Raw genomic sequence first — 25,514 nt, 5'->3', positions numbered from 1 at the left:
CACGCACCCACAAAACACAAACAATAATTAAATTTATTAGTTTGATATATTAAATCTCTCTATAAATAGATATTTGTTGCAGATTATAGACATTCTGGCATAGGATATAGAGGGGTACAGTCATACAACACAGGAGAATAGAGAACAAACTTGGCATGGTCTTAAGATAAACAGGGGGCCATGTGGCGCACAGCAGTGTTTCAAACGTGGTGGATTAAATAAATAAAGAGTGCGCAACAAGAGTTGTAACACAGAAAAAGCCCACTTTGTACATAATGACAATATATTTCTGAATACTTAAATCATCACTTATAAAATGCAACCAATCCATATACAACAATCAGGAATAACATGATGAGCTGCTGTGTAAGTGGGGATGTTAGCCTCTCTGATGAAATGTCCTACTGTAGGAATTGGACCACTGTCAGCTCCTTGGAACACTATTAATTGTACATAGCATCAAGCCATTACAACTGAAAAATTTACAATTGCAACAGGTCAAAGCCTTCTCACTTGTCAGTAGCCAAAATGTTATTCCTTACTGATGTATATTGGGTTGCACAGACCATGATTTTGCATAAAACACATTTGTTCATGCATGGTTAATTTTCTTCATTCAGCAGTTGCCTCCTGCGTTGTTCTTCCTCACAATGGAAACACCAAGAAGCCTGAGAAAGTTGAGTATTTCCATCCACCCATGAGGTTGCCCCTCTCCAGTCTGAGGTAGGCCTTATCGCCCTTCTCCATGATGACGAGGCCAGCGTTAGTTGCGGCTTCCCTGGTCACATCCTGATCTCCGGCAAAAGCAGATATCATGGGCCAACCATTCACCATCAGGCTCACCTAAGACCAATTAACATTATTCTATTAGACATGAATCAAAGCCATTACTTGTATCCTATGTATAATCTCACCTGTATAGTTTGGCGATTATATGCTTTCACGACATGGAAGTTGAAGCTGTAGACTCCTCTTCTTGGTGCCAGGAAGATGCTGCTCTCTTGGTCAAAGTGATTGCCGACATTCACCAAAATCTGATTAAACACAAACGGAAAATTTAACAAAAAGTAAATAGTGTTATAAATATATCTAAAATTGCAGTAATTGTAGTTACATTAAACAAAAACACACAAAAACTTTACTTCACACATTTACTCAATTACAAGTGTTTTTATTGCTCAGAAATACTTACATTTTTTATTTGTAAAGGGACAGCACATATTAATGAACATTTAAAAATGTTAATATGTAAAGATTATAGCCAATGTGGCTGATTTCCATCTTCAGTCCCTCGGCAGGTTTATGTTAGACAGTCTACAGCACAGCGAAGAGAACAGCCACAATAACACAAAAACAAATGTAACACACACACTATGCACACAACACACTGTACAGACAATTATAGAACAGTTCATTTTAAGTTACATACATTCTTACTGATCAGATCTGTGGAGTAAGACGGCCTGGTGGCATTACCTGCTTGTCTCCTTGGAGAAGTTTAATACCATACTATTGAAGATTCCAGACAAAGTGATAACATGTCCATGGAGACAAGCAGGTGGCCAACCCTCTACAACAAAAGTTACAAAGAGTACCTTTAAATAAAGATAAAATACAGTTTAATCTAATTTCATATCCAAACATTAAAGAGACTCACATTGTCAAAATAGATGATCATTGTGCGGTTGCTCATGTCTGTTGGCTCGTGGTTGGTTTGGCGACTGGCAGAAAAAGCAACCCGCCCCGACCCAGAGCGCACAGACATCCCCAAGGCATTACCGGCTGGTTCGGACGAAGGAGTGGAGTCACAAACTACTAAACACTTTCCTTCAAGTACGATGGGCTCAGTGTCATTCTGACCATTGGCTCCCCACAGCAGAAGCCCCAGCAGCAGTATACAGAGTCCAAAGGGGAGAGGCCTGGGATGCATGGTAAATTTAGCTACTATACTATGGACAATTGAAAGTAAGGGAAAACATGCTATGGTTAAGGATGCGATATTTGGGGATTTTCAAAATGTGTTGTTCTGAAATGTTTATATAGTGTTATTATTTGAAAAAGTTAGTATCAGCAAAGTATTGACAAGAAATTGAAATTGTGGGGCAGTATCAAAAGTATCACATTTGGTGAGTCATAGTCAAAGTATTAAGTCCAATCCTTTTATTTGCGCCAATCTGTCAATTCACTTGTTCATTAATCCTGGATCTAACAAGTTACTTTTTGGCTGCTGTCTCAGATGGGTTAGGCCTCACCAAACTGTTGTATTCAGCAAAAATAATATAAAAAATTGACACGCGCTGACAACCAGGCTGAAGGAAAGTAGCTGGGGATAAGAAAAAGACATGAGAAGACAAGGATCAGTCTAAAAAGCAAACAGTTAGGTGAGAAAGTGGGGAAAATAGATGAGGTAAGGATCTGGATGGGTGTCAAGGGAAGGATGCAGGACTCAGGAGGGAAGCAGAGGGAAACTGAGGTTTAGGGACAACTCCACTGAGTGACCATCTGCTTTTTATGCACATACAATATCCCCCTCACCCCTCCCAAACCCATTCAACAACACATTCACAATGCAGCTTTCAGAATCAGAAAAAAAAGCTTTATGCACAATCCTGGGTTCAGTGATTTTGAACCCCCTAATTGCAATTCTTCTAACTTTAAAATCAAGATAAAGTTCACAGTAAATCTATTGAAATGTGAGCTGCTAAACATAAACAAAATACAAGAATCACACACGTTTCAGGATTTGCAGGTGTGAGGCATAACACTACACTGTGGCAACAGAATATTTTGTTTTCTAATTTGTTGTAGCCTTTGCAACCATTAATACCATTAATATTGCTATTTTGATTTGATTATTGCTGCCCGAAATATGTGTACTGGGATGTGTAACAAATCTATAAATAAAACTTAATCAATGATTTACCCTGAGACAGTCATTATTACAAGCTATATTTCTTACAATAATACACAACAAATAGAAATATAAATCTTTTCAATTTTCCATAGTCCTACTTGTTTAGTAAAATGTAAATTAATAATTACCTTGTTTGGTTCAATGAAGATATTTAAGTCAAAAGTCCTCATGTGTTTTGTCCCCCTGTAACCTAAATAAAGGCAGCATACGTCTGATCGCCTCTCTCTCACCTCCCCGTGTGTCTCTCCCTCTCACCAGCCACCCCTCTTCTGTTTGCTGCTTTCTCACTCTCTGCTTCATCCGCCCACTCATGCCTTTAATACCTCCACAAATTACAACAATATTATATGTGCACAAACTAGATGAGTTTTAAGTGTCACATTCTCATTGTGGTACACTTTTGGTACAGAAAATACATGATTAATAAAAATGAAACCAAGCAAATGTGTGCATCATTTGTCTTTATAGTAGATATAAAGGCAGGAAATATAACAAGAAAAAACATAGTGAAATAACATTACACAATTAGGCGGGAGCAAATGAAGCATGTGATGTAATTTATATGTACCGTAAATAAATATATTGATCTTACATACTAATCTGTATAAACTAAATCTAGTTGCATTTATTTGTTCACCCACTACAAGCTGCTTCTAATAACTTGGCCATCTGTTTTCAGTTTTTTCAAGGAAAAAAAGAAAAGATAATCAGTTAACATTGTTCTGTTTATTCCTCAAAGTGAGTTAGATTAGAGCTACACATTTCTAATTTCTCCAAAACATTTTTTGGAAAACTTAAATTTTGACAATGGATATCCGACTGTTGAGCTCAGCTTTGTAGAGTCCGAAGCCCAGACACACAGGCTCGGTGAGAGATGCTGAGAAAGTGTGAATGTGTGTGAGGTTTCCAAAGGGTCCCACCTCAGAGAAGGTGATGGTGCCTGCACAGTAGTCCAGCGCTACTGCCACTCGACTCCCAGTCATTTGGTGCATGAGGCGGGTCTTTTTACGGTTGTGCCAAGCAGCCAGTTTCCTGTCGTGCTGCTGATTTAAGCTCCAAGAAACCTAAAGTAGATTGAAATGAAATATTAGGCTTAGAAAATGTTTTAACTTTTCTAAGCCTATCTTTACAGAAATAGAGGAGACTGCAGTGGCACCCCCATTGTCACATTCTCTACACAACAGTCTAAAAATAAGCTGAACAATATGTAGATATAATATTCATAATAATGATTGACTGAGCCACATTAGTCTGAGGAGAAATCAGTGTAAAATAGCAGTGTTAATAAGTAAGCTTAAAAATAAAAAATAAGACAGATGTCCTATAAAAGTGTATTAATAAAAGTGTGCACCTTGTTGTTCCCAAAGGCATTGCCCTGTTTCCCCTTTCTGCCGATACTTTTGTAGCATATTCCAATGTCCCAGAAGCCCTCAGCCTCCAGTTCCCAATAGTGTGTCCCAGTGGAGACGGATTGAACAGTGAGGACCTGGGGCCAGTGGTCAAAGCGTTCAGGGTGAGGCAGGTGGGACAGGCGAGTGTTAATTCGAGTGACAGAGTGGAGGTCCTCTGCAACTTTCAGAAGAGGATGAGCTGTGTTCAAGTCCAGGGTTAACGGACTGGTCACTGGTTGCAGAAAAATAGTTTGGTAATAATTGTGGTTTGTACTTTTTGTCCAAACATTTCATCAAACGCAATGGACTTACACAGCTCCCTCTTGAGTTCACTGAGGCTGCGCAGAGTGGATGTGATGAACTCTCTGTACCTTCTCTCTATTTCCTCTAAGACGGGCTTCCTGTCCAAACTGATGGGGTCAGGATTGAATGGAGGGCTGTTCAAGTCAGATAAAAGTCTAAAATACACAGAAAAAAAACAAACAAATAGTTAAATCGCTCACTACTGCTTTGGTTTTGACATCTACTACATGACTTCTTTGTATGTCTATGTATCTTCTCTAGCTACATTACATACAGTCACAGCTGAAGACACTACATCCACAAGAACATACGAGACTCACTTTGTGTCATCTGACTGAAAAGCCTAAGAGAATGAAAAACAAATGTAAAATACTTTGTGAGTAAAATACTAAGAATAACATTTTGTTTCTATGTGAAATTGTATTTCTCTTATCTTTTTAAAATTCATAAAATAATATCTTGATATCCATAAATATCACAGAAACAATTGGCAACACACAGTGGAGCTGCACAAAAGCAGTGTGTGATCCATTTCTCAAACCTACGCCCCTCGTTGAGAAGATAAATTGGCTTACATAAGACTGTGTGATCAGCACTGAGACCTACCCAAATGAGCAGGTAGGGGTCTGTTTCTGCCTGCAGAGCGGACAGGTACTCCTGGATGCTCTGTGTCTGGCTCATGTCCCGTCTCAGTTTGGTGCAGTCTTGGTGGACGCGTTTGATGATCTGCTGCCTCTGTCTCTCGGTCAGCTCTCTTAGAGACATGACCAGGGATTTCACTTGGGCCTCCAGGTCTGTGCCCATGCGCTCCACTTGGGCATCATCCTCCTTCAACGACTCCTATTGCAGAGAAAAAGATGGATCTTGCCTGTGAAGAGACTGACCAAACTAAATGATGTAAGGATTGTTATGACTTACAATTATAGTGCAATCACTGTTTTCATGTTCTTTGAGAATTTTTTCTCCATTTTGTATTTTGTCTTCCACCTTTTGAAGCAGCACATTGAGAATGGCCTGTAAAACATAAAAGTAAAACTACCACACTCATTGTGGTTATTTTACATTATCCTGCAGTACGAAGAGGCCACGTGACGTATTAGTTTGTCTTTTAAAAAGACACTTATATTCTACATATTTCATGTATTAAAAATAGACTGAAACAAAAATTAGGATATTGATGACCTTCAGATCGTCCTCCACCTGCTTCAAGGCCTTAACTTGGTGCTGTGCGTGGCTCCCATCCAGCAGACAATCCCCGCACACATACACACGCTCATCAGTGCAGTAATAACGGTATATCTCTGAATGAGCAGGACATCTTCGTAGGGAGAGGTCACTCAGTGGATCCACTAAAAGGTGGCTGCTAAACACTGGTCGCTCCAAATGAGGCTGTAAATGCTGGGCACACAGTGACACTTCACATCTCAAGCAGGTCTTCACAGCCAATGCCTTTGCTGCCTCAAGAGGGCAGCAGTCACATAGCACCTCACATGGCTCATCCTGGCACTGTGGGCAGGCGAGGCGTTTGCAGTCAATCCATGCCTCACGGATACATGACGAGCAAAAGCTGTGTCCACATGGCAAAGGCTGAGATTGGTTGAAGATGTCCCGGCATACAGAACAAGAGAGGTCTTCCTCCACCGAGGCCATTGTGAGTCAGCACCTGAGAGGCAGAAACTACACAATATTAAAAGAAAAAAGATCAAATGAAAATGATTAGTTTTGAGATTATGTTTTTGCCAATTATTTTATGATCAGCCAACAGGTCAACAGGTCAGTCCATATGAAATTAAATGATTCTGAATTCTTATCACAGACGTTGCACCAGTATTATTAGCCAAGGGATCAGGAGATTATCCCAGACTGACTGCACATTGGCCTGAGTTCACCCATAGGATTTGTATGCGTTAGTACAACCCAAATTTGTATCAGCTCATTTTCCTCATATAATCTGTTTGTTAAAGATCACTGCAAAAACAAAAGCATATTACCTGTTGATGACCCAGCGCTGTGACTCCTTGGCCATTGCTAAGCAGCACTGGAGTGCTTAGGGAGTTAATCCTGTAGGAAGTCTCTACATCCTGGTGTCCGCTTCTGCCAAGACAATGGACACAAAAAAATCACATGATCATAAACCACTGCCACATTATATGAGAAATCAATCTCAATCTCCCTACTCTAAAGCAGTCAATTATTGAAAAATAAATAAATAAATAATGTGTAATGGGGGAAAAAATCTCTCATGATCTCTCTCACATTTTGCAATCTGATTAATTATAGATTCATCAAACAAACAATAATCATCTGATTAACTGATTGGCAAAATAATAGCTTCAAGTAACCCCACTCCAAAGCAAGCAATTAATAACTTTCCTTCACTGAGTTTGAATAAAATGAAAGGCAAAAAATCAGCAACCTGTAAAATATCGACCAATGATGCTCATTGTTCCTTTGCACACCAAAGCGATGTTGGGCCACACCAGTAAAGCATGCAGATGTTTCAAGACACCGCCCCCTACAGACTGGTGTGGAAAGTAAAGAACTCAGGAATGTGTCAGTACAATTTAATAGAACAGGCCTTCACATGATGGCACTTACATAAATATAGACTCGTAGCTGTCGCTGTTCAGTCCGATATTATGGCTCTAGGGAAATGTTAAGACAACTAATTACAATCCTTTGAAAAAGGACTATTGACGGGGCCAAGTTTAATAAATATAAAAGCACTATTAAGAAAGACTAGAATGTACGAGATGACATAGTAACCCTGTGCTTGAACAGAGCAGTTCGCGCAAGAGAGGTCTCTCTTATGTGAGATGCACACAGCATCGTGGCCACCATCTCCCACAGGACCGTCTGGCGGAGAGGGCCATTAATTATAACAGACAGACAGCTACCGACCGACAGACGGACAGACGGTACCGCAGAGGAAACAGACAGGCTGAACAGGAGCGGGCCCTCAAACACAAAAACGGGGAGTGGTGGAAAAGAACACCCCCCCACCACCCCCATCCCTACGATTAGCTGCTGCTGCTGGGTTAGCTTATAGCCTGATGTACGGTCTCGCTTTCTTACAGGTGCACATAAGGTAAAACATCCAGACATACAAATCCTTTGTCCCCCGAGTGGTTTAAAACAGCTATTGGAGACGGAGATAAATAATTGAACCAGAAAATGCGGTTGTCCGACTGCGCATCCCAGGGAGTGAACAGGGAAATGCAGCGCCAGTGTCCCGGCTGAGAGACGGATCACACCACCTCGTCTGCTTTTTGACCCTTTGCCACGAATATTTTTTACCAAAGATCATCGTTTTCGATATGGTGAGTGTTATGATCTTATGTTTAAGGTGGTCAAATCGACGACGGTGGTCTATTGGGGAAAAGCACATCCGGGATTGCATTTGCGAGGAGTCATAATTTTATGAATCATAACTTGTTATGATATGGGAGCGCGCCTCGCGCGCAACAGGTCGCAGACGCAGTACAGTATCTCGTTGGAGCGCGCCTACAGTGATCAAAACTAAGGTCAGGCGTCGAAGGCATCTGAAGCCTACAGACAAAATGGCACGACAAAAATACTAAAACTTAGTCCTAACATAAAAAGCTGTACAAAATTTACTGTATGATTGTTGGTTTTTTTTTTGTTTTTTTTGTGAACGTAAAGTGTAGACTACAGTTGCGCTGATTGCTCTAGGGCACATGATCATTTAATTTTAATTAATAATTAGGCCTACATGATTGATAATTAATTCACAAAAGACCTGGATTGATTACTGAAAAAAGAACATGGAACACCATTTTATTCTTAAAAATTGTACACTAATATGAATCCAATCGTAGATAGCTGCAAGTATTTTTTTAGGTCTATTATAGGAGTATAATCCTGTTACAAACAACATACTATCATTATTACGTACACAATTATATTCATGCCACCATTATTATCCCAAATTACATTTTATATAGATATATGTGAAACAGAAATGACTATGATCTCATGGAGATCAATAGGCTATAATAATCAGCGATTATAGCAGAGGTATAGGGTCCTGCCTCCATAGTGTGGGCTTTTACAGCACGTGTTAAGCAGTGAGATGTGGGTAAAAAGAGGGCATTGTGTTCAGTCACTGGACTTATGTGTTGGTGAGGCTCCGAGAGGGTGATGTGCACTCAGCTGTGGTGCTTCCTTACCATTGTTGCAAATACCAAAATTCCACCTAATTCAAGACACTGTTGGGCTAACTCCGATTGTCACAGGCCTCCCCACATCATCACTGACATGCATAACTATATTTTATGTTATGTTAGGAAGATTTAAGTATTTTTAAGCACATTGAAGTGGACTGGTGCTGACCCTCCCATTAAAGCTACACATCCACAAATTACTTGTGGGAGTCATGTTAAATCAGGAAAGGATTTTTAGGTGATGAAGTTCATTGCAATAGGCTTTCATTTAAAGGCAGGGGACACTTGGCTCAAAAGAAGGAGCATGCACTCGCCATTTGAATGTAAAGTAGTGGATGAACAAGTGAGCTGTGTGTAATGAAAGAGAGAAAGGGAAAGAGAGCCAATGGTGAAATTTGTGAAAAGGGAGACTTGTTGAGAGACACTGTCACACATGTCAACTGGCTATTTCGTCTTCAGTATGCTCAAACTTAATTTTTTATTTATTTATTTTTTTGTGCCACTAATGTGGACACATTTTTCTGAGTGGGATGTTGCATTTCATAGATATACTTATTTTTGTTAACTTTTATTAATTTAGTTACCTACTTTTTGGTGTCCAGATAGACAAAATTAAGGTTGCTTGCTGGCCAGTGGTACCCTGCGTGGGTCCAGTCCTGCAGAGGCATGTCCCGTCGGAAACAGAAACAACCCCAGCAGTTTTTGTACCTGACCTCTGCTGCCAGTCGGATACCAGAGAATGGTGAGAAATAGACTATAGAAAGTTATATTACTAAAGACCAATGATTTATTTGTTTTCAGGCTTTATTTTACAAAGATTTATCAACTACATTTTTTTTTTTACTTTAAGAGTAAAATGGCATTGACTACTGATACAGGTTAAAGTTGTGTTGATGTTACTGTTGCAAATTCATTTGATAAAAGTAAAACACTATAAAATTGTTAAGATTTTAAGATGATGATTATCCTCAATACTAATATAACCTGAAAGCTTTGTGGCTAGGCATTGAAGCATATGCTGACTGGTCAATGCACCCCCTCTAGTTACTTGATTTACTTGGTGTGTGCTTAGTTTATGCATAGTGTGTGTCAGCCCAGTTGTATTCTCTTTGGCCATGTTTCCTACAAATATTTCACACTGTTCGTTCTTAAGCAAATGGATGCTGATTTAGTTAAGATTGGATTGAGGGCTTGTTGTCCTGGAAGCAGTTTGTCTTTTCATTATAGTTTAAAGCTTTGTATTTTTGAGTGCAAGTGTTTCTGTCTACACATCTGTGGTCCCAGGGCCAAGCAGACAGGATGGGAGGACAAAGGGAAAAAGAGTTGTTGTTGTTATTAAAATTATAACTGTAATTATAATTTGTTTTTTCATTTGTAATGGTTAATGTAATTTATTTGTTGTTTTTTTAGATACTCCATTGGCAGTGAAGTCACACTCTTCATTGTTTACCCCAGACGCTTCTTTGGCCTCATCCTTCACGCTGCAAAGACCTCAGCTTCCCTGTGATTCTAGTCTATCTCATAAAAGACCCTACAGTGTTTGCATCACAGAAACAACAACAGAGACCTGCTGTAAAAGTCAACCTCTCGAAAAACTGCCTCTTATTTTCACACCAGAGATTCTTAAGCCCCCCATCTCCTTCACCTCTTCCCTAAAAGAAATCTTCTTTAATTCACAGATGGCTTCTCCGAAGTTGGGGCTATCAGCCACCACAACCTCCTCTTCATCATCACCATGTGCCTCCTTATGTCCTCCATTGCATCCTGGGAGCCCAAGCCGTGTTCCTGAGGGACCGCCCAGTCCTGTTACTCCTGTCCCAAGCCCAGGAGTGACATCTGCAGCAGCTGCACCACCTCGAATGCAACTCAGTATTGCCCTAATTCTGGAAGAGCTGCGGGTGCTGCAGCAAAGGCAAATTCACCAGATGCAGATAACGGAGGAGATCTGTAGACAAGTGCTTCGATTGGGTGGTGCCTCCTACAATATAGAAACACCCTCCCAACATTCTTTATCAACACTTCCTCAACTCTGTCTGGAAGGAGACAAGCGTGCACCGAGCCCTGCAGTTACATCATCTGGAACTCAACCATCCACCTCTGTGGCTCCTCTGCTGGCATGCTTCTCCTCCCTTCTTCCCACGCAGTCAACTAACACCCCCTCCAAACAAAGCAGTTCCTTATCGCAAATCCTTCAGCCGCATAAACCTACAGTTGAAGGCTCCAGTGGGAGTGCTGGGGCTTATGGCTTTCCTAAAGTTACTCCTCAATCAACTGCCCAGTCTCCTTCTCCAATGGCTTCCCCAACATTTCCATTGGCCCTCTCTTTAGCTATGCCCAGTCGTCATCTTCATGAGAAGTCCTCAAATACAACCCCATTAAGTGGTTTATCCTCAAGAAACTCAATGCCTCAATCAATTTCTAATAGTCAGCACACCCAGCAGTTACCCTCTGAGGCAGACTCTGCCTCTACCTCTTCTGGCCGCCTTCTGCATGTTTGTCGTTTTTGTGGCAAATCCTTCAGCAGTGACTCAGCCCTGCAGATACATCTGCGCTCACACACAGGTGAACGTCCTTTCCAGTGTCCAGTCTGCTTCAGCCGCTTCACCACAAGAGGAAACCTAAAGGTGCACTTCCTTCGCCATCGAGAGCAGAACCCAGAACTTTCACTTTCACTACTTCCTCCTTCTTTGTTTGGAATGGCATTAGGGAGTAGTGGGGGTTTGGACATTGGACAGACCTTGAACAGTGGGAATAGCCAGAAGATGAGAAAAAGATTTGAAGAAGGGCCAGAGGTCAGTGGTACAAGTACTGCTTTATCAGGAGGGGGAACAGAAAAATCTACTCCTTCGTCCTTGCCTCTTCCTCCTACTGTGGACCTGGCTTTATTATCACAATCTTTGTTACAGCTTAACAGAGCAGCAGCTGCTGTAGCCTCAATAACACCTAGCTCAACAGCTGCCTCCTCTTCGACCTCCTCTGCTCTATCTTCCTCCCTCTTCTCCAACCCTCCACTGGTTTCACCCTCTACACTCACGGGAGTATTCAAAAGTTCAAAGCAACAGCATTTTGATGAAAATACCCCTCCTCATGTCCCTGTTCTTTCTCCTGGTTCGTACTCCCAACTAGCCCAACATTCCAAGCTCCTTTTTCCATCTGTGTCCTCTTCACCTGCTGCCTCCATTTTTAGTCATCCTGCTTTAGGGTTTCTGCGCTCTCCAATTCCTACAAATCCAAACCTGCACCACCTCACCTCGACTAGTCATCCTCCAATTGCATTTACATCTTCGTCTTTAGAGAGACCATCGTGTCCATCTACCACTGCACAATGCTCTCTGTCTTCATCAATCCCCACTTCAACACCTACATCTGAAACATCCAAGTTGCAAAGACTGGTGGAGAAACTAGAAAAAGTGTCTTCTCAAACCTCATCTTTATGGGTGCCATCTAGCAGTACAGTTACCTCATCAGGTTTACCCAGCTGTTGTTTCACAAATGCTAGCACCTCAACAACTTATGTAATGGCATCCCCAACATCCTCAGCATTAGTTGATACTTCAGTCTCAAACTTAGCACATAATGTAGTTGCAGCTCTTGGACTGAGTGCAAATGGATCAAACAATTTAGCAGGAGGCCAGCTCTCATCATACAATATGATTGGGCTGACTAGCAATTTAGTGGCCAATCAGTGTGGTGTTTGTTTAAGAGTTATGAGTTGTCCACGCGCACTGCGCTTACACCAGGCTACACATCTTGGTGAGCGACCATTTCCTTGTAAGTTATGTGGCCGATCCTTCTCTACCAAAGGCAGTCTGCGGTCTCATTTGGCGACACACCATGCTCGACCAGCCAATGCCCGTCTCCAGAACTCCTGTCCGTTATGCCAACGCAAGTTCACCAATGCTCTTGTACTTCAACACCACATACGCATGCATCTTGGTGGGCAGCTGCCCCCAGGTAGTTCAGATGATCCCACAGCTCAAACCTCAGAGCAGTGTAATAATAAAGCATTGACACAAAGCCAGAGCCAGTCTACTGAACCAGGCACAAGCAAAGCACCTTTTTTTGAGAATGACCTCCCAAAGGGCCCAGTTTTAAATTCACAAAATCAGACCTCTGCAGCCCTCTCTGTCAGTGTTACTCATGATACAAAATCAAAAGACGAGTGCGGTTCTGCATCTGCAAGTCCTCGCCTCACCACACTGCCCATTTCTGAGTCACCTTCAGGTCCCTGTACAGAACCCACACCACCAAGAAGTGTGGATCAAACCAGTAGCTTGCTCCCATCAGATGACCAGCAAACAGAAGAAGGCACAGGAGTTAGTGATCCTCAGACTAACACTGAGTCTCAGGCATCTCTCTCTAATGCGTCACCAGAACCTTGTGTTGCAAAAAGCACCATGTCTTCAACAGCAGAGACCATAGAGTCCCTCATGGATTTGGAAGAAGCTGAGGCATCTACGTCCTCTGATATCTTCCCATGTGCAGGATCTTCCATTGAAAACATCTGTGAGACTTTGGCATGCTTAACGCCTGACCCAACTCAGAGTCAAGAAACATCTCTTGTAAATACACCGCAGATTCTGTCAGATTCCAAATCTCCAGAACCTGCAAAAGTTGAGAAAGACAATATTTCCAAATCTGGAACTCCAAAGCAGGACTACTTGTCTGATAAAGATCCAAAAACACCATCTGCTTTGGAGACAGTAGATCCAACTGGTGGTGAGGTAAACAGTCCACCAGCTTCTGCTTTTATTAAAGAAACACAAAAGCACTTTAATTATGGATCTTATGAAAAGGAAGACACTGTGGAGTTTGGTGAAGCAGTGGATGTGCCCATAAGCCTAACTCCAACACTCCCCTCCCCTATGTCTCGTCCAGAGAAGAAGACGTACTGTTGTGCAGAATGTGGGAAAGAATATGCCAGCCGCAGTGGCCTGAAGGTAAAAAAATATATTTTGTACTACTTTGTTGCTTGTATTTTGCATAAACATAACTGCTCATAATTGTTTATTCAAGGGTCACATGAAACATCATGGAGTGTATTCAAAAACACGGCCATCAGCGCGCAGCAGCCGCTCTAGCTCTGATACAGTTAAAACTTCAGTGAGCTCCTTGAATGTTCCTGCCACAAGGAGTTCTGCTAGTTTTTGGAACCAGTACAAAACCCTCCTCAACACCAGTGCTGAGACTCATGATGCTCCCTCAGGCAGCCAGGGGGAGAGTGAACCTGCACGGTCTGTGCGCTCTGCTCGATCCAGGATGGAGTCAAGAGCTGCTGTTGAGGCTCATAAAGGGGATGAAACATAAGCTCTCTGTGATAGCGCAGTAGGCAATGGCTTACTGTATGGTGAAACTGTTTTTGTGTAGTGTTGTTTTTTAAATCATGAATCAAGCCGTCAGACTGACAGTTATTGTAATTTAATGTGTGTCCTGTTGTGTTTAATAAAGACAACACTAGTGCTCAGATCTTAAAGGAAGAGTGATGGTAAAAGTAGTTTAAATTTAAAACATGTTAATGGTGTCCTAAGTAGTTTGGAGAGACTATTTCATAACATGTACATGTTGATCTTTTTTGCTTTTATGTTAATTTTGAATCATTATGACTATTGCTAATGATTGCTGTAGCTATAGTTTTAATGTTTCTTTGATCCAGCAGCTGAGAAATAATCTAATCAAAATACTTACCTGTAAAATATAGCCTATTTCGCACCAACAACAAAACTAGACAGTGTCTGTGCAGAATCTCTTGTCATCCATGCGTAGTTCAGATAAACTAATGTTTCATTGTGTTTTTTTATTAGCCTTGTTGTCAAGCCAGAAGCACAGTCTTATAGCTTGTTATCAGTGAGCATAAGGTGTTCAATGTAACTCTTGACCTTAATATCTGTAACTGCCTCTTTGTGATATAACTAAACCATGAACTGACGATAAACATCTGATGCTTGTCTTTTAAAAAAAAATGTATGTTACAGTCTCCCAGTATTAAAACAAAAAGTTGAATTGCTTCAAATTATTATTTACAAACATGTGAATATATGGCATAGTTGTTTTAAATTTTAAATATGGACATATCAGAACTGTACTGAACCACTCAAATGCAGTGCTGTTATGAGATAGTACAATAGAGGGCGCCACGTATCTGCATATCCACTCATATATGCTAGTCGAGAGAAATGAGATATTTATTAAGTATTTTTGTACAGAATATATGCATAGGTAGAGCAAATCACTTTATTTTCAGCTATAAGGCTAAATGATTAAAAACGGACAACTAGTCTATAATATAGGCCTAATGGTAATTTGTTATGTCTAGATATAAATATTGTCTAATAAAACATTAATTACAGAGAACGTGCTATTGTAATACGCAAGATGATGGTTGATTAATTAACTGCGTCAAACTCCCTAAATTGTCACCTGACAGTGGGTTATGTCGAAGAGGCGGGCAGACTGGAGTGGGACGTTTTTAAGCCTCCAGTTTCATGCGCGCGTCTCTCGGGAGTATCAACTACCACGTCTGCAGCGCTCACTGGAAAAGAGAAGAAAGGGAAGAGTATGGGTCGATCATAATAAGTCAGTGAAGATAGGAGAGACTGAGTGAGCAACAAAGAGTTAAGTCTCCTTCATGAAAACGAACTTAGCTGACACAACCAGAACAAAGCGCTCGGTTCTTTTTGGAGAGGTCTTTCACAGCGCAACAGAACTTCCTGCTCAGTTTCAGAAATCCGATGAGACTGTGGATATAATGCACAATCTGATTTTGGCTGATTGTTACTCTTGAAGATACATTTTTTGACATTTTGCGTGCTTCTAGTGCTGCGCCTTACCGCTCTCGCTGCTCAACGCGCTCTGGCACACCTTTACAGATGTTGTGACAAACATTTCAGCGAAGATAGCAGTCCGAGTAGTTCGCTTTGTGCTGTTTTGGGGAGAGAAAAAGATGAACCCACGACTGAAGTGTTTAGTTCGACTGCTTTTGCTGGCCCTGTCTTGGGAGTTTAGCGCACAAGGAGCCACGGAGCGACAAATAAACCCGGAGGTAAGTAGGCAAAATGATTAGATTGTGGATATAACAAAAGATATTAATCAGTGTGAGTAAAGTCCATAAACGTAAAAAATGAAATGCATTTAAAATTTTAACATATAAGCCATGGCTAAACCCAAATTCCAAAAGAATTACAGTCAGATGATAAACAGGACTATTAAAACTCTGAAAGTAGAAATCAAAACTGAATTTCAACTACAATCTAGTTTTGGTGCAAGGACGCTCTTCTGATTTATTGGGGGATTACTCGGACAAACCGTATGACTTCACAATCTGTGATTTACAAACACTGATCTCAAAGTGAATTATACATCTGACATCTGTTGATCACTAAAATGTTGTGTTCTGCTCCAGAATGATGTCAGCTGGTCTTCTTTTTTGGGTAGGGCTGTGACCCAGGGTTAGAGGAAACAGCGAATCATGATGATTGTGCTCATAAAGAACTGAAAAATCGCTGAGATGGCAAAACAAAAGAAATTGGAGAGGAGGCAAATGGGAAAGAAATGCATGAGCTTGTAGTGTGGTCAGGGGCAGAGACAGGGGCGAATTTTGTGGGAAGGGTAAAAGAGAGAGAAGTACAGCAGAGGAACCATCATCTGTATTTTATTCAAAGGGATGGGCAAATGTAATTGTTGACATCTGTCCTAAATTATGGTCTGGCCAATGGGGGAGGTGGGTTTAGGGGCATAAACGTTTCAGATAAACTCATCTTAAGCAAAAACACATGGCAGAGTTTGGTGTGGCTTTATTATACTATATCATGAAGATTTTAATTCAGTCTATAGAACAACCATTGTCAAGCGCATGTTACATTTGCCCCATTATGCCAGTGTATTACAAAACCCCTACGCATTTGTTCTTCCTCAATCTTCAAATCCAAGAACAATAACAAATTTCACATCAGTGCCATGTTATAGAAGTCAAATGTATTTTTCCCTTTGTGGTAGTGAAATCTGATTCACTGACCTACTAAAGCTACAAGCAGGGATAAAGGTATTTACATGGTGCCAAGAGTTGGGTAAAGTTCACAAAGGTAATTTATAAGTACTGTTATCCAACAGTAAGGCTTTACATTAGGTATAACACGTGCATGAATGTTCAGTTAGGGAAGAACATCTGGTAAACCTGCAGAATTGAATTACTTTCATCAATACTATTGTTTTTGTGGTGTTTGTCTACATTCTGTGAGATGCCCATAAAAGCACATATTTCGAACCATCATGAGTCAATGACCACATAGCCGGACAGATGGTCATGAAAGAAGATGTACAAAGCAGCAAATACAGTGGGGACTCTGTTAATGACTAAAAGGCAGGCATTGTGGCAAAGAATGATGCAATTTAGGAAGTAAAGTGAACAAAATCTAATGGGGGTAAATGATGATGCCCTATCCTGAGGAAGTGACAAAGGAAGGAAGAGGGAGCATTACTTCTGAGTCAACATCAAAAGGTGGTCTGGGCCATTTCCTGAACAAAGATATAAGGTGTTAAAGGAAATAGAGTAATGAGTAAAATCATTATTTAATTTCCCGTTCTTAAGTGGTCAGAGCTAAGAGCCAATGTCTGTAGTGTATTTTGAAAACTTGCAGAAATGCATTATGGGGAAGATAAAACAGCTGGTATGATTATATACGCACATATGGAGGAGGTGATGTATTGTGCAGACAGTAAAAGCCCCAAAGACAATAAGTAGTTTTAACTTATTACATTTCTGTTTTATAAAGTTCTGCACTCACAGCTATACAAGCAAAGCGCTTATGTGGGGTACTAGGTTTTTATACATGGTATAAACTTGGCGTCATCATCATTGGGTTTTTTCCCATTGGCTTTCAGTAAATGGAACAACTGACTTCTTTCTTTGCTGAAATGCGATCCCTGTCACTTTTCCTTGTCCTTTGCACGACTCTGACATGCATAGCAACCGTTGCTTTATGCTTGTAGATATTCCACTAAACAATAAAGTCACAGCACATGAATTCAGCAGCTTATAGCTCAAACTGAAAAAGTTCAACCCTTCAGATCAGAAGTATGAGCACCTTCTTTCACCATGCAACAATTTTGACAATTTTACTTCAAAGACTATCATTTGCATATGCTGTCAGCTCTTATAACACTGTAAAGAGACAGAGACTATTTCCTCTTACTCAGGAAATTTCTGTAGTCAGAAATAGCTATGCTATAGTGGTGAATAAGACTTTGTCATGCCATCTATGGGTCCTATCCAAGAGGTGTGGGAGTCATGAAGTTAAAACAGTATAAAGTGTCAATGGGTTCCTTTTGCCCGAGTTCAAGAAGAAAGGAAACGCTCTATATTTTTACAGTGATGCCAGTGTGACTATACTAAAATCACTGCTTAAATCAACAGTTATTAAAAGGAGATCACAGAAGTAGGGCAGGTTCTTGTTCAGACTAACCTCAGGCTTTCCTCCTTCTGCTCCTCTCTTTGGCACTAGTGCAGTTGAATTCTAACACTGCGTCTTTATGTGTCCACCAGAGCTCCATGGGTGAGTCACAACCAGAAAAGCGTCATTCAAGGCTAACCACGCAGACCTCCATGCTTCCCTAAAACAGACCAAGTGGCAGAGATTATTTAGAATATAATAAGGTCTCCCAGAGTGCTCATTTGGTAAAAAAGTCTATAGTCTATACAGAGCTGCAATGTCCATGATTCTGGGGTTCAAATGTTGTAACAAACATTTGCAAAGAATATGTTTCATCAAGAAAGGTTACTCAATATTGGTCTGTGATATAATATAATGGCTACCGTCTTGTCTCATGTTTTTCTGCAAACTCAAAGGAGTTGGCCAGTTGTTTATTCAGTCACTATATTTGCTCTTGCATTACGAAACCTTAACATTATACTTTTTCATCACTGTAAACATCAGGTGAGATTTACATCAATTATCTCTCCTGGGTGTGGTGTTAAATTGGTCTTTACACATTTGATTTGTGCATAAGAGAGAGAGACAGAATGGGGAGTTGCAAAGGAGTGGAGTGACAGAGACATGGATATAGAGTTTGAGGTTTGGATGGGATGAAGAAGAAAATTCCCAGAAAAAAAATACTGTCTGACGCTGCAAAAGGGCTAGATTGGAGACACTAGCTGAGGTTGCCCAAGGCCTCAGGCTCACCCTTGGACACTCCCATAACTCCCTATGCTCTGTCTGTTGAATTCAAATTACTACTCTCCTTTTTACTTTTTGCCTGCAATCCAAATAGTTACTTTATTATTAGTAAGATACCATTTTGAAATCATAAACACAACTGAAAGTAAACAAATTAAGGTTGGGGTGAAATAAGTTGTCTATTTTACATTGATTCTCATCATCAGGATCTCAGTGTCTGTTGCAAAAGTGTGTTGGCCATTGTCCACTTGTCAAACCAAAATTGGACTGGAACTCAAAGATTTTAGAGGCAAAGCAAGGTCAAGTTTTAAGACTGAAAAAAACATGGAGCAAATGCCATAATCAACACAAGTACTGTATGTCGTAGTCTATGTAAAATAATGGTGATTTCTGTGGTGTTTTTTTTTCTTTAACTCAACTTGTTTGACATTGTTTAGAAATTAAGGCTTGTTTTTAACATTTCAAAGTAGAGTTGAGTAACAGTTCACTAGTGTTAGTTATTTGCAAAGGTCTGCCAATAGTTGACATTTTGTTTCTCCCACTCACATAAGTTTCAAAAATTTGAGTATTTAAGAGCTTATTTTTGCTGTCAGTGTGGAATGTGTTTTTATCGCAGAGACATAAAAAAAAGACCACTAGATGATATATGCAGGTGCTCTGTCAATTCTAAAATCGTATGCAATTTCTTAATTTCTTTTAATGTTTATCCAGTTATGTGTTTATCAAGTTTGTCACTGTTTTATCATTTATTTTTTCCAACAGTCATGGCTGCAGCAGTATGGGTATCTGCCCCCAGGAGATTTGCGGACCCACTCTCTTCGTTCTCCAAACTCTGTCACTTCTGCAATTGCCAGTATGCAGAGATTCTATGGCCTCACCATCACAGGCACCTTTGATACAAATACGATTGAGTAAGTACTTCTGAAAGACTTTTTGCATACGTAAACATGTACCTCTGGCTTGACATAATTTAATATCACTTAGGGCAATGAAACGGCCGCGCTGTGGTGTTCCTGATAAGTTTGGTGCCGAGCTCAAAAGTAACCTTAGAAGGAAGAGATATGCCGTCCAGGGCTTGAAATGGAACAAAAATGACATCACTTTCTCGTAAGTACACAGTAAAATCTGCCATATGCACAAAATGACCTAAACCTTTACTTCTCCTTTTGTGCAGTATCCAGAACTACACTCCAAAGGTGGGTGAGCATGACACCCATGAAGCAATTAGGAAGGCTTTCAAGGTCTGGGAGAGTGTGACCCCTCTCCGGTTCAGGGAAATCCCCTACAGTTACATTCGGGACAAAGTGGAGGATTTTGCCGACATTATGATCTTCTTTGCTGAAGGATTTCATGGTGACAGCAGTCCGTTTGATGGAGAAGGGGGTTTCCTGGCTCATGCCTATTTCCCTGGTAATGGCATTGGTGGAGACACTCACTTTGATGCAGCTGAGCCATGGACTATTGGAAACCGAGACCTGTTGGGTAAGACAGTGTTGAAATGCAATGACATTTAAGAGATTTTCCTCAATTTTCTGATTTTATTTAAACTAGTGAGTCATGGTGTACGTAGATGCAGGGAGTTTCTTTAGGAGTCCTAATACTTTTATCTCTATGAGTTTAAGTAGTAGTAAATTGCTGTGTGCAGTCCTTCCTAGTTATTACCACATGAGTGCAAAAAATGTTTATTCCTGGGGCAAAGCAGAACTGAAATGCTGACTCTGAGCAATTTTTAGATGTGTGAGTCACATATCACAGCGATTAAATGTGACCTATTATAAGCATTTCCCAGTAAATTTAACAAATTAAGATTTGAATTCAAGCTAAATAATTGTTTTCTTAGGTAATGACATATTCCTGGTTGCTGTCCATGAACTGGGCCATGCCCTGGGTTTGGAGCACTCCAATGACCCCTCTGCCATTATGGCGCCGTTTTATCAGTGGATGGATACTGAGAACTTCCAACTCCCAGATGATGACCGCAGAGGAATCCAGCAACTTTATGGTGCAGGTATTCACATGCCATAACATGCTGATACTAACAAAAATATCTTAAGTTGAACTGAACCTTTGCTCTGCCTTGTTTGTAGGCTCTGGTGCTCCTCATGTTACACCTCACACACCATATCACCCAACACAACCTCCTTATTCCCCTGGCAAACCCCGCTTTGGCCCAAACATCTGTGAGGGACACTTTGATTCAATCGCCATTTTGAGAGGAGAAATGTTTGTATTCAAGGTACTTGTATGTGAAAGTAATTATAACACAGATGAGTGAAGTAGTTTTCTCTCGTCTCATAGCAAGAATATTTTTGGTTTAGACTACTGGGCTGCTAAGTAGAGAGTTGCTATAGTGTAGCTTTCCTCTCTTCAGGATAAATGGTTTTGGCGAGTACGAAACAACCATGTCATGGATGGATACCCTATGCCCATTGGCCACTTCTGGAGAGGATTGCCCACTCATATCAATGCTGCCTTTGAAAGGGAAGATGGGAAATTTGCTTTTTTCAAAGGTACTTAGATTCTGATTATATTCAAGATTTTTTGAGACAGTCTTATGTTTGTACTAATATTTTACGGTTTCTGCAGGTGATCGATACTGGGTATTCAGTGAGTCTATTTTAGACTCAGGTTTCCCAAAAACACTGACTGAAATGGGCTCTGGACTTCCTAGAGATCGAATAGATGCAGCACTTTTCTACACTCCAACAGGACAAACATTCTACTTTAGGGGAAACAAGTTAGTCTCCTTCTTTTTCACTATGCATCATATGACAATTTAACTGGTCTGCAAGGGGGAAACAACCTGTCACCAAACAATTGCTATAAAAGTGTTTTAAATTCAAAAGGTTTTAAAACCACAAATAAAAGAATGTTCCACATGTATAATTAGTTTTGTACCAATCACCTAGTTGATCAATGCTATACATAACAAAACTCCTTATTCCTGTTTAGGTATTACCGCTTTAATGAGCAGTCACAATCTGTTGACGATGGCTATCCTAAAGCTGTAAGTGTGTGGCAGGGGGTTCCTGACAACATTAAGGCCGCTTTCATGAGCAAAGACCAAGGTAAGGATCTCCAAATCTGAGTTATATCACTTTCCTTTTTGGATTAGATGGCTTATTGGTATTGGTATTATTCCTACGTTTAGCATATACCTACTTCTACAAATCCAACAAGTACTGGAAGTTCAACAACCAGATGATGCGTGTGGAACCAGGATACCCCAAATCTGCCCTGCGTGACTGGATGGGATGTCCCAATGAAGACCCTAAGACAGACGGGGGAAGAGGTGGCGACGGACATGACAAAGACAAAGACAAAGAGCGAGAGAAAGAAAAGGAGCGAGAGGACAAAGACAGAAACCGAGACAAAGAGCGGGAGAGAGATAGGGAGACGGAGGACGAAACGGAGGTGATCATTATAGAGGTGGATGAGGACGGAGGGGCAGGTAGCGGGGGCGGAGCTGCAGCTGTGGTGGTGCCTCTGTTCCTCTTAGTTTGTGTGATCGCGACACTGGCAGCGCTGGTCTTTTTCCGACGTTATGGTACGCCACGCCGACTCCTTTACTGCCAACGATCTTTATTGGACAAGGTGTAAACAAAGGGAGCGAGGAGAGAAGCAGGAGACAAAGGGATAACAATGAAAAGAGATGTGGTTTTAGCACAGATAAGAGAGACTAAACAAGAGACAGAGCAGCGAGGAGTGCTAGACGTGCAAATTCAAATATCCTTTACCACTGCAAAATTCTTTCTGCTCTATCACTTGTTTTTCCTCTTTTTCTCTCTGCTTCTTTCCCTGTGGTTACTGACGACAGCTCTTTGCTGTTTATCCTAGCTTTTTTTCAAAGAATTACGCATAGTTTTTTGAGTGGTCAGTGTTTGTTTCAGAGAGAATGTCTGCTTTAGTCTGCATTGTCATGACCTATTCTAGCATGTTGTTACTTTGTTTTTGTGTGAACACTCACGTGAACACAATCTGCACTTGTACACACTTGATCCAAAAAGTCACACACAACAGCCACATAGTCCCTGTGTTGTCTTATCCAGTCCACAATGCAACCGAGCCAGTTAGAACTTAAAATGGAAAAGGATAAGCAACATCTTAATGAAGAATGAGATACACTCATCTGGAGTTAAGCCACTGTATTGACCACCAGTCTGTGGCCCACCGCTTCAAATAAGGTTCGCTATGCGGCCATCGGTGAAAAATGTTTGGACACCCTTGAGTTAAGCAATAAGCACAGCTGTGTTTTATTTTCATGTCTTTTGTGATTCTTATTGCGATTTGTGGTTGTCATTATTATAACTGTTACTATTATTATTATTGTCCTCTTTGTAAAGAATGTTTTTGTACATTGTCATTAAAAAGTCCTGCTGGACAGTGACATACAGTTTTGAAAGTGGCCTTAATTTTATATGTGGGGACAATGGGAAAAGGGTATTATGTTCCTGAAACTTGACTGTTTTTTAATTATATGGAGAAAAGATAATAAAAGAAGAAAACTACAAAATGGCTCACTCTTGTTCTTATAATTATTGTGCTAAAGTGGCATTCAGGGATTAGTAATAAAAACAATGGTAATATTAGTAATGATATTAATAATGATAATTTTGTACTGACATTGTAACTGGTTTTCAGTTTTTGTTTTTTTATTGAAAATAAAGACAATGCAAACCATACCCTGTCCTTTATTTGCACTCAAAGTTGATTTTTTTCAGTTGAACTGGACTATATTTGACACATTGAACTAACTGCTACATCGCTCTTGTCTTATCACTTATCACAACGATTCTTCCAGTCTTTCTGGACCTCTAGGTTTCTTGCTTCCAAATGGTCCATTGAGAGTTAGTGGGGCTCGGAAACTGGCAGACTATAAAACTGGGTCGGAAAACTCAGCCTGGATCCAAAGCTTAAGTAGGAACAGAGATGAGGAGGATTGTCAAGCAAATTTCTGCACATCATGAAAATGCATCAAAACTATAGCACAGTAGGGTGAATACTATCTCTTAATAGTGCTGTTTTTAGTATTTAGTAGTATTTTGTATGACAATCACTTTGTGGTTTCCATCCCGTGTGTTCATGAAAAAGGTGCCACATTTGGCATGTGTAGTTTATCCTTGAATATTTAAAATGACTGAGTTTAGCCACAGTGATTTAAGTGTACTTCATTTTAAAAGTACAGTACAGATCTATCATACTGTATTTTGTCAATGTATGTACTTCGATAAACTGTAAGGCCGTTGAGCCAACAGTGAGTAAAAATACCATACCCATAATTTGTCTACTAATGAAAAGCTTAAAATGCTGTAAAAGTTGACTGATAAAAAAGCGGGTGTAGGTCCATGACTATGGCATGCTGTGATTACTAGAACAGGGCTTTAAATGGTGATTATAATGACGCATTTATACATTCTGCCAAGAAGATTTGCAGCAACCATTTGTACCTAGTTCAGATGCAGCGTTTTGTTGGAATTGGAGGTACAGAGAAGTCACGAGGCATTTTGTATATAGGGGAGGACAGAGGGAAAAGGAGGGGCAACGAAGAGCGCTAAGTCACATTTGGAGGCCAGAGATGGAGCAGAATTCCATGAACAACATCTGGAATTCCAACTGCATCTTATGGCCGTGAGTGCAGCAGAACCCAGCAGTGAAAATGTGGGGGATGGGTGCAAGTTCAAAGTGAGAGAACCAAGTGTGAAAGTTGTCAAAATAGTACTTTTTTCATGTGGACAAAATACTATCTCTGATTGTTTTTCATCCAACAGATCAGTTATTTGTTCTTTTTGTTTCCCAGGTAATTCTGTAGCCTGTAGACAAAAGAAATATAGTAACATTAGCACAACTTCTCTCACATTCTTGACAACTGTAGAGCCTATTTATTCTTTGCATGTGAAATGACTAGTAAAAAAAAAAAAAAAATCTTTCACATTGCTGGACATTTCCTTTGTCACTTAACATCTGGTATGAGTGAATACAAACCCCTTCCTCTCAGGGGAAGTCCTGTTCATTTCTATTGTGCTCTTAATAGCCAAAAAGGGTTTAATTCATCACCCCAACCAACTGCAGAGTAATGTGCAAAGTAAACTAACCCAATCAAGAATGAGAGGAGGAAAAAGTTTCTCTGATATTGAGAATGTGGGACAAAGAAGCTCAGCAGTTGTGCGGAAACTATAGTGGTTATATAGGTTACACATGGTTTTCATCAGTTAAGGCTCTGCCCTAGACCTAGTACAAATGCAAAAACAAGAACTAAATGAAAGATAAAGAATACAAGGCCAGAAGTTTAAGCTCTGCAGGTGGTCAGCTTTTGTTTATTACATGATTAAAGACTACAACCAAACGGGAACTATACAAAACCTGTGTGAGGTAGTAACACAGACTATTTTTGACAGGGTGCAAGAAGATGAAGCTTCACACAAAAGGAACAGTCTAAACAGTCATAAATAACCCATAGGTTTTTAACAGGTGGCATGTCTACTTTATTTTAATTTATGTATGTAATGTAATATATAGAACTATTCTGCCTTTTAATGAAAATATACCAAAAGCC

At 40.4% G+C, this 25,514-nt stretch overlaps 4 protein-coding genes across 4 annotated transcripts; 2 read left to right on the top strand and 2 right to left on the bottom strand.

Moving 5' to 3' along the window:
- Positions 1-55: 55 nt before the first annotated feature.
- Positions 56-3,301, bottom strand: cbln12 (cerebellin 12). The gene is made up of 4 exons (XM_033982076.2): positions 3,043-3,301; positions 1,658-2,323; positions 915-1,034; positions 56-843 (listed from the first exon to the last, which is right to left on the bottom strand). Exons 2-4 carry the CDS (start codon positions 1,928-1,930, stop codon positions 646-648), a joined length of 591 nt encoding a protein of 196 aa, XP_033837967.1. The 5' UTR covers positions 1,931-2,323; positions 3,043-3,301; the 3' UTR covers positions 56-645.
- Positions 3,302-3,686: 385 nt separating this feature from the next.
- Positions 3,687-6,702, bottom strand: trim110 (tripartite motif containing 110). The gene is made up of 8 exons (XM_033982077.2): positions 6,600-6,702; positions 5,791-6,285; positions 5,527-5,622; positions 5,215-5,448; positions 4,929-4,951; positions 4,618-4,763; positions 4,266-4,537; positions 3,687-3,978 (listed from the first exon to the last, which is right to left on the bottom strand). Exons 2-8 carry the CDS (start codon positions 6,256-6,258, stop codon positions 3,709-3,711), a joined length of 1,509 nt encoding a protein of 502 aa, XP_033837968.1. The 5' UTR covers positions 6,259-6,285; positions 6,600-6,702; the 3' UTR covers positions 3,687-3,708.
- A 924-nt stretch (positions 6,703-7,626) lies between these two features.
- Positions 7,627-14,741, top strand: sall2 (spalt-like transcription factor 2). Its single transcript, XM_033982069.2, has 4 exons — positions 7,627-7,928; positions 9,395-9,534; positions 10,203-13,732; positions 13,809-14,741. Exons 2-4 carry the CDS (start codon positions 9,459-9,461, stop codon positions 14,097-14,099), a joined length of 3,897 nt encoding a protein of 1,298 aa, XP_033837960.1. The 5' UTR covers positions 7,627-7,928; positions 9,395-9,458; the 3' UTR covers positions 14,100-14,741.
- A 494-nt stretch (positions 14,742-15,235) lies between these two features.
- mmp14b (matrix metallopeptidase 14b (membrane-inserted)) lies at positions 15,236-23,474 on the top strand. Its single transcript, XM_033982072.2, has 10 exons — positions 15,236-15,831; positions 19,724-19,872; positions 19,946-20,068; positions 20,136-20,443; positions 20,802-20,969; positions 21,049-21,197; positions 21,333-21,471; positions 21,548-21,698; positions 21,914-22,029; positions 22,113-23,474. Exons 1-10 carry the CDS (start codon positions 15,733-15,735, stop codon positions 22,559-22,561), a joined length of 1,851 nt encoding a protein of 616 aa, XP_033837963.1. The 5' UTR covers positions 15,236-15,732; the 3' UTR covers positions 22,562-23,474.
- Positions 23,475-25,514: the final 2,040 nt, after the last annotated feature.

Source organism: Periophthalmus magnuspinnatus, chromosome 17, assembly GCF_009829125.3.
Source record: "Periophthalmus magnuspinnatus isolate fPerMag1 chromosome 17, fPerMag1.2.pri, whole genome shotgun sequence".
NCBI lineage: Eukaryota > Metazoa > Chordata > Actinopteri > Gobiiformes > Gobiidae > Periophthalmus > Periophthalmus magnuspinnatus.
This window is presented reverse-complemented; position numbering and strand designations above follow the sequence as displayed.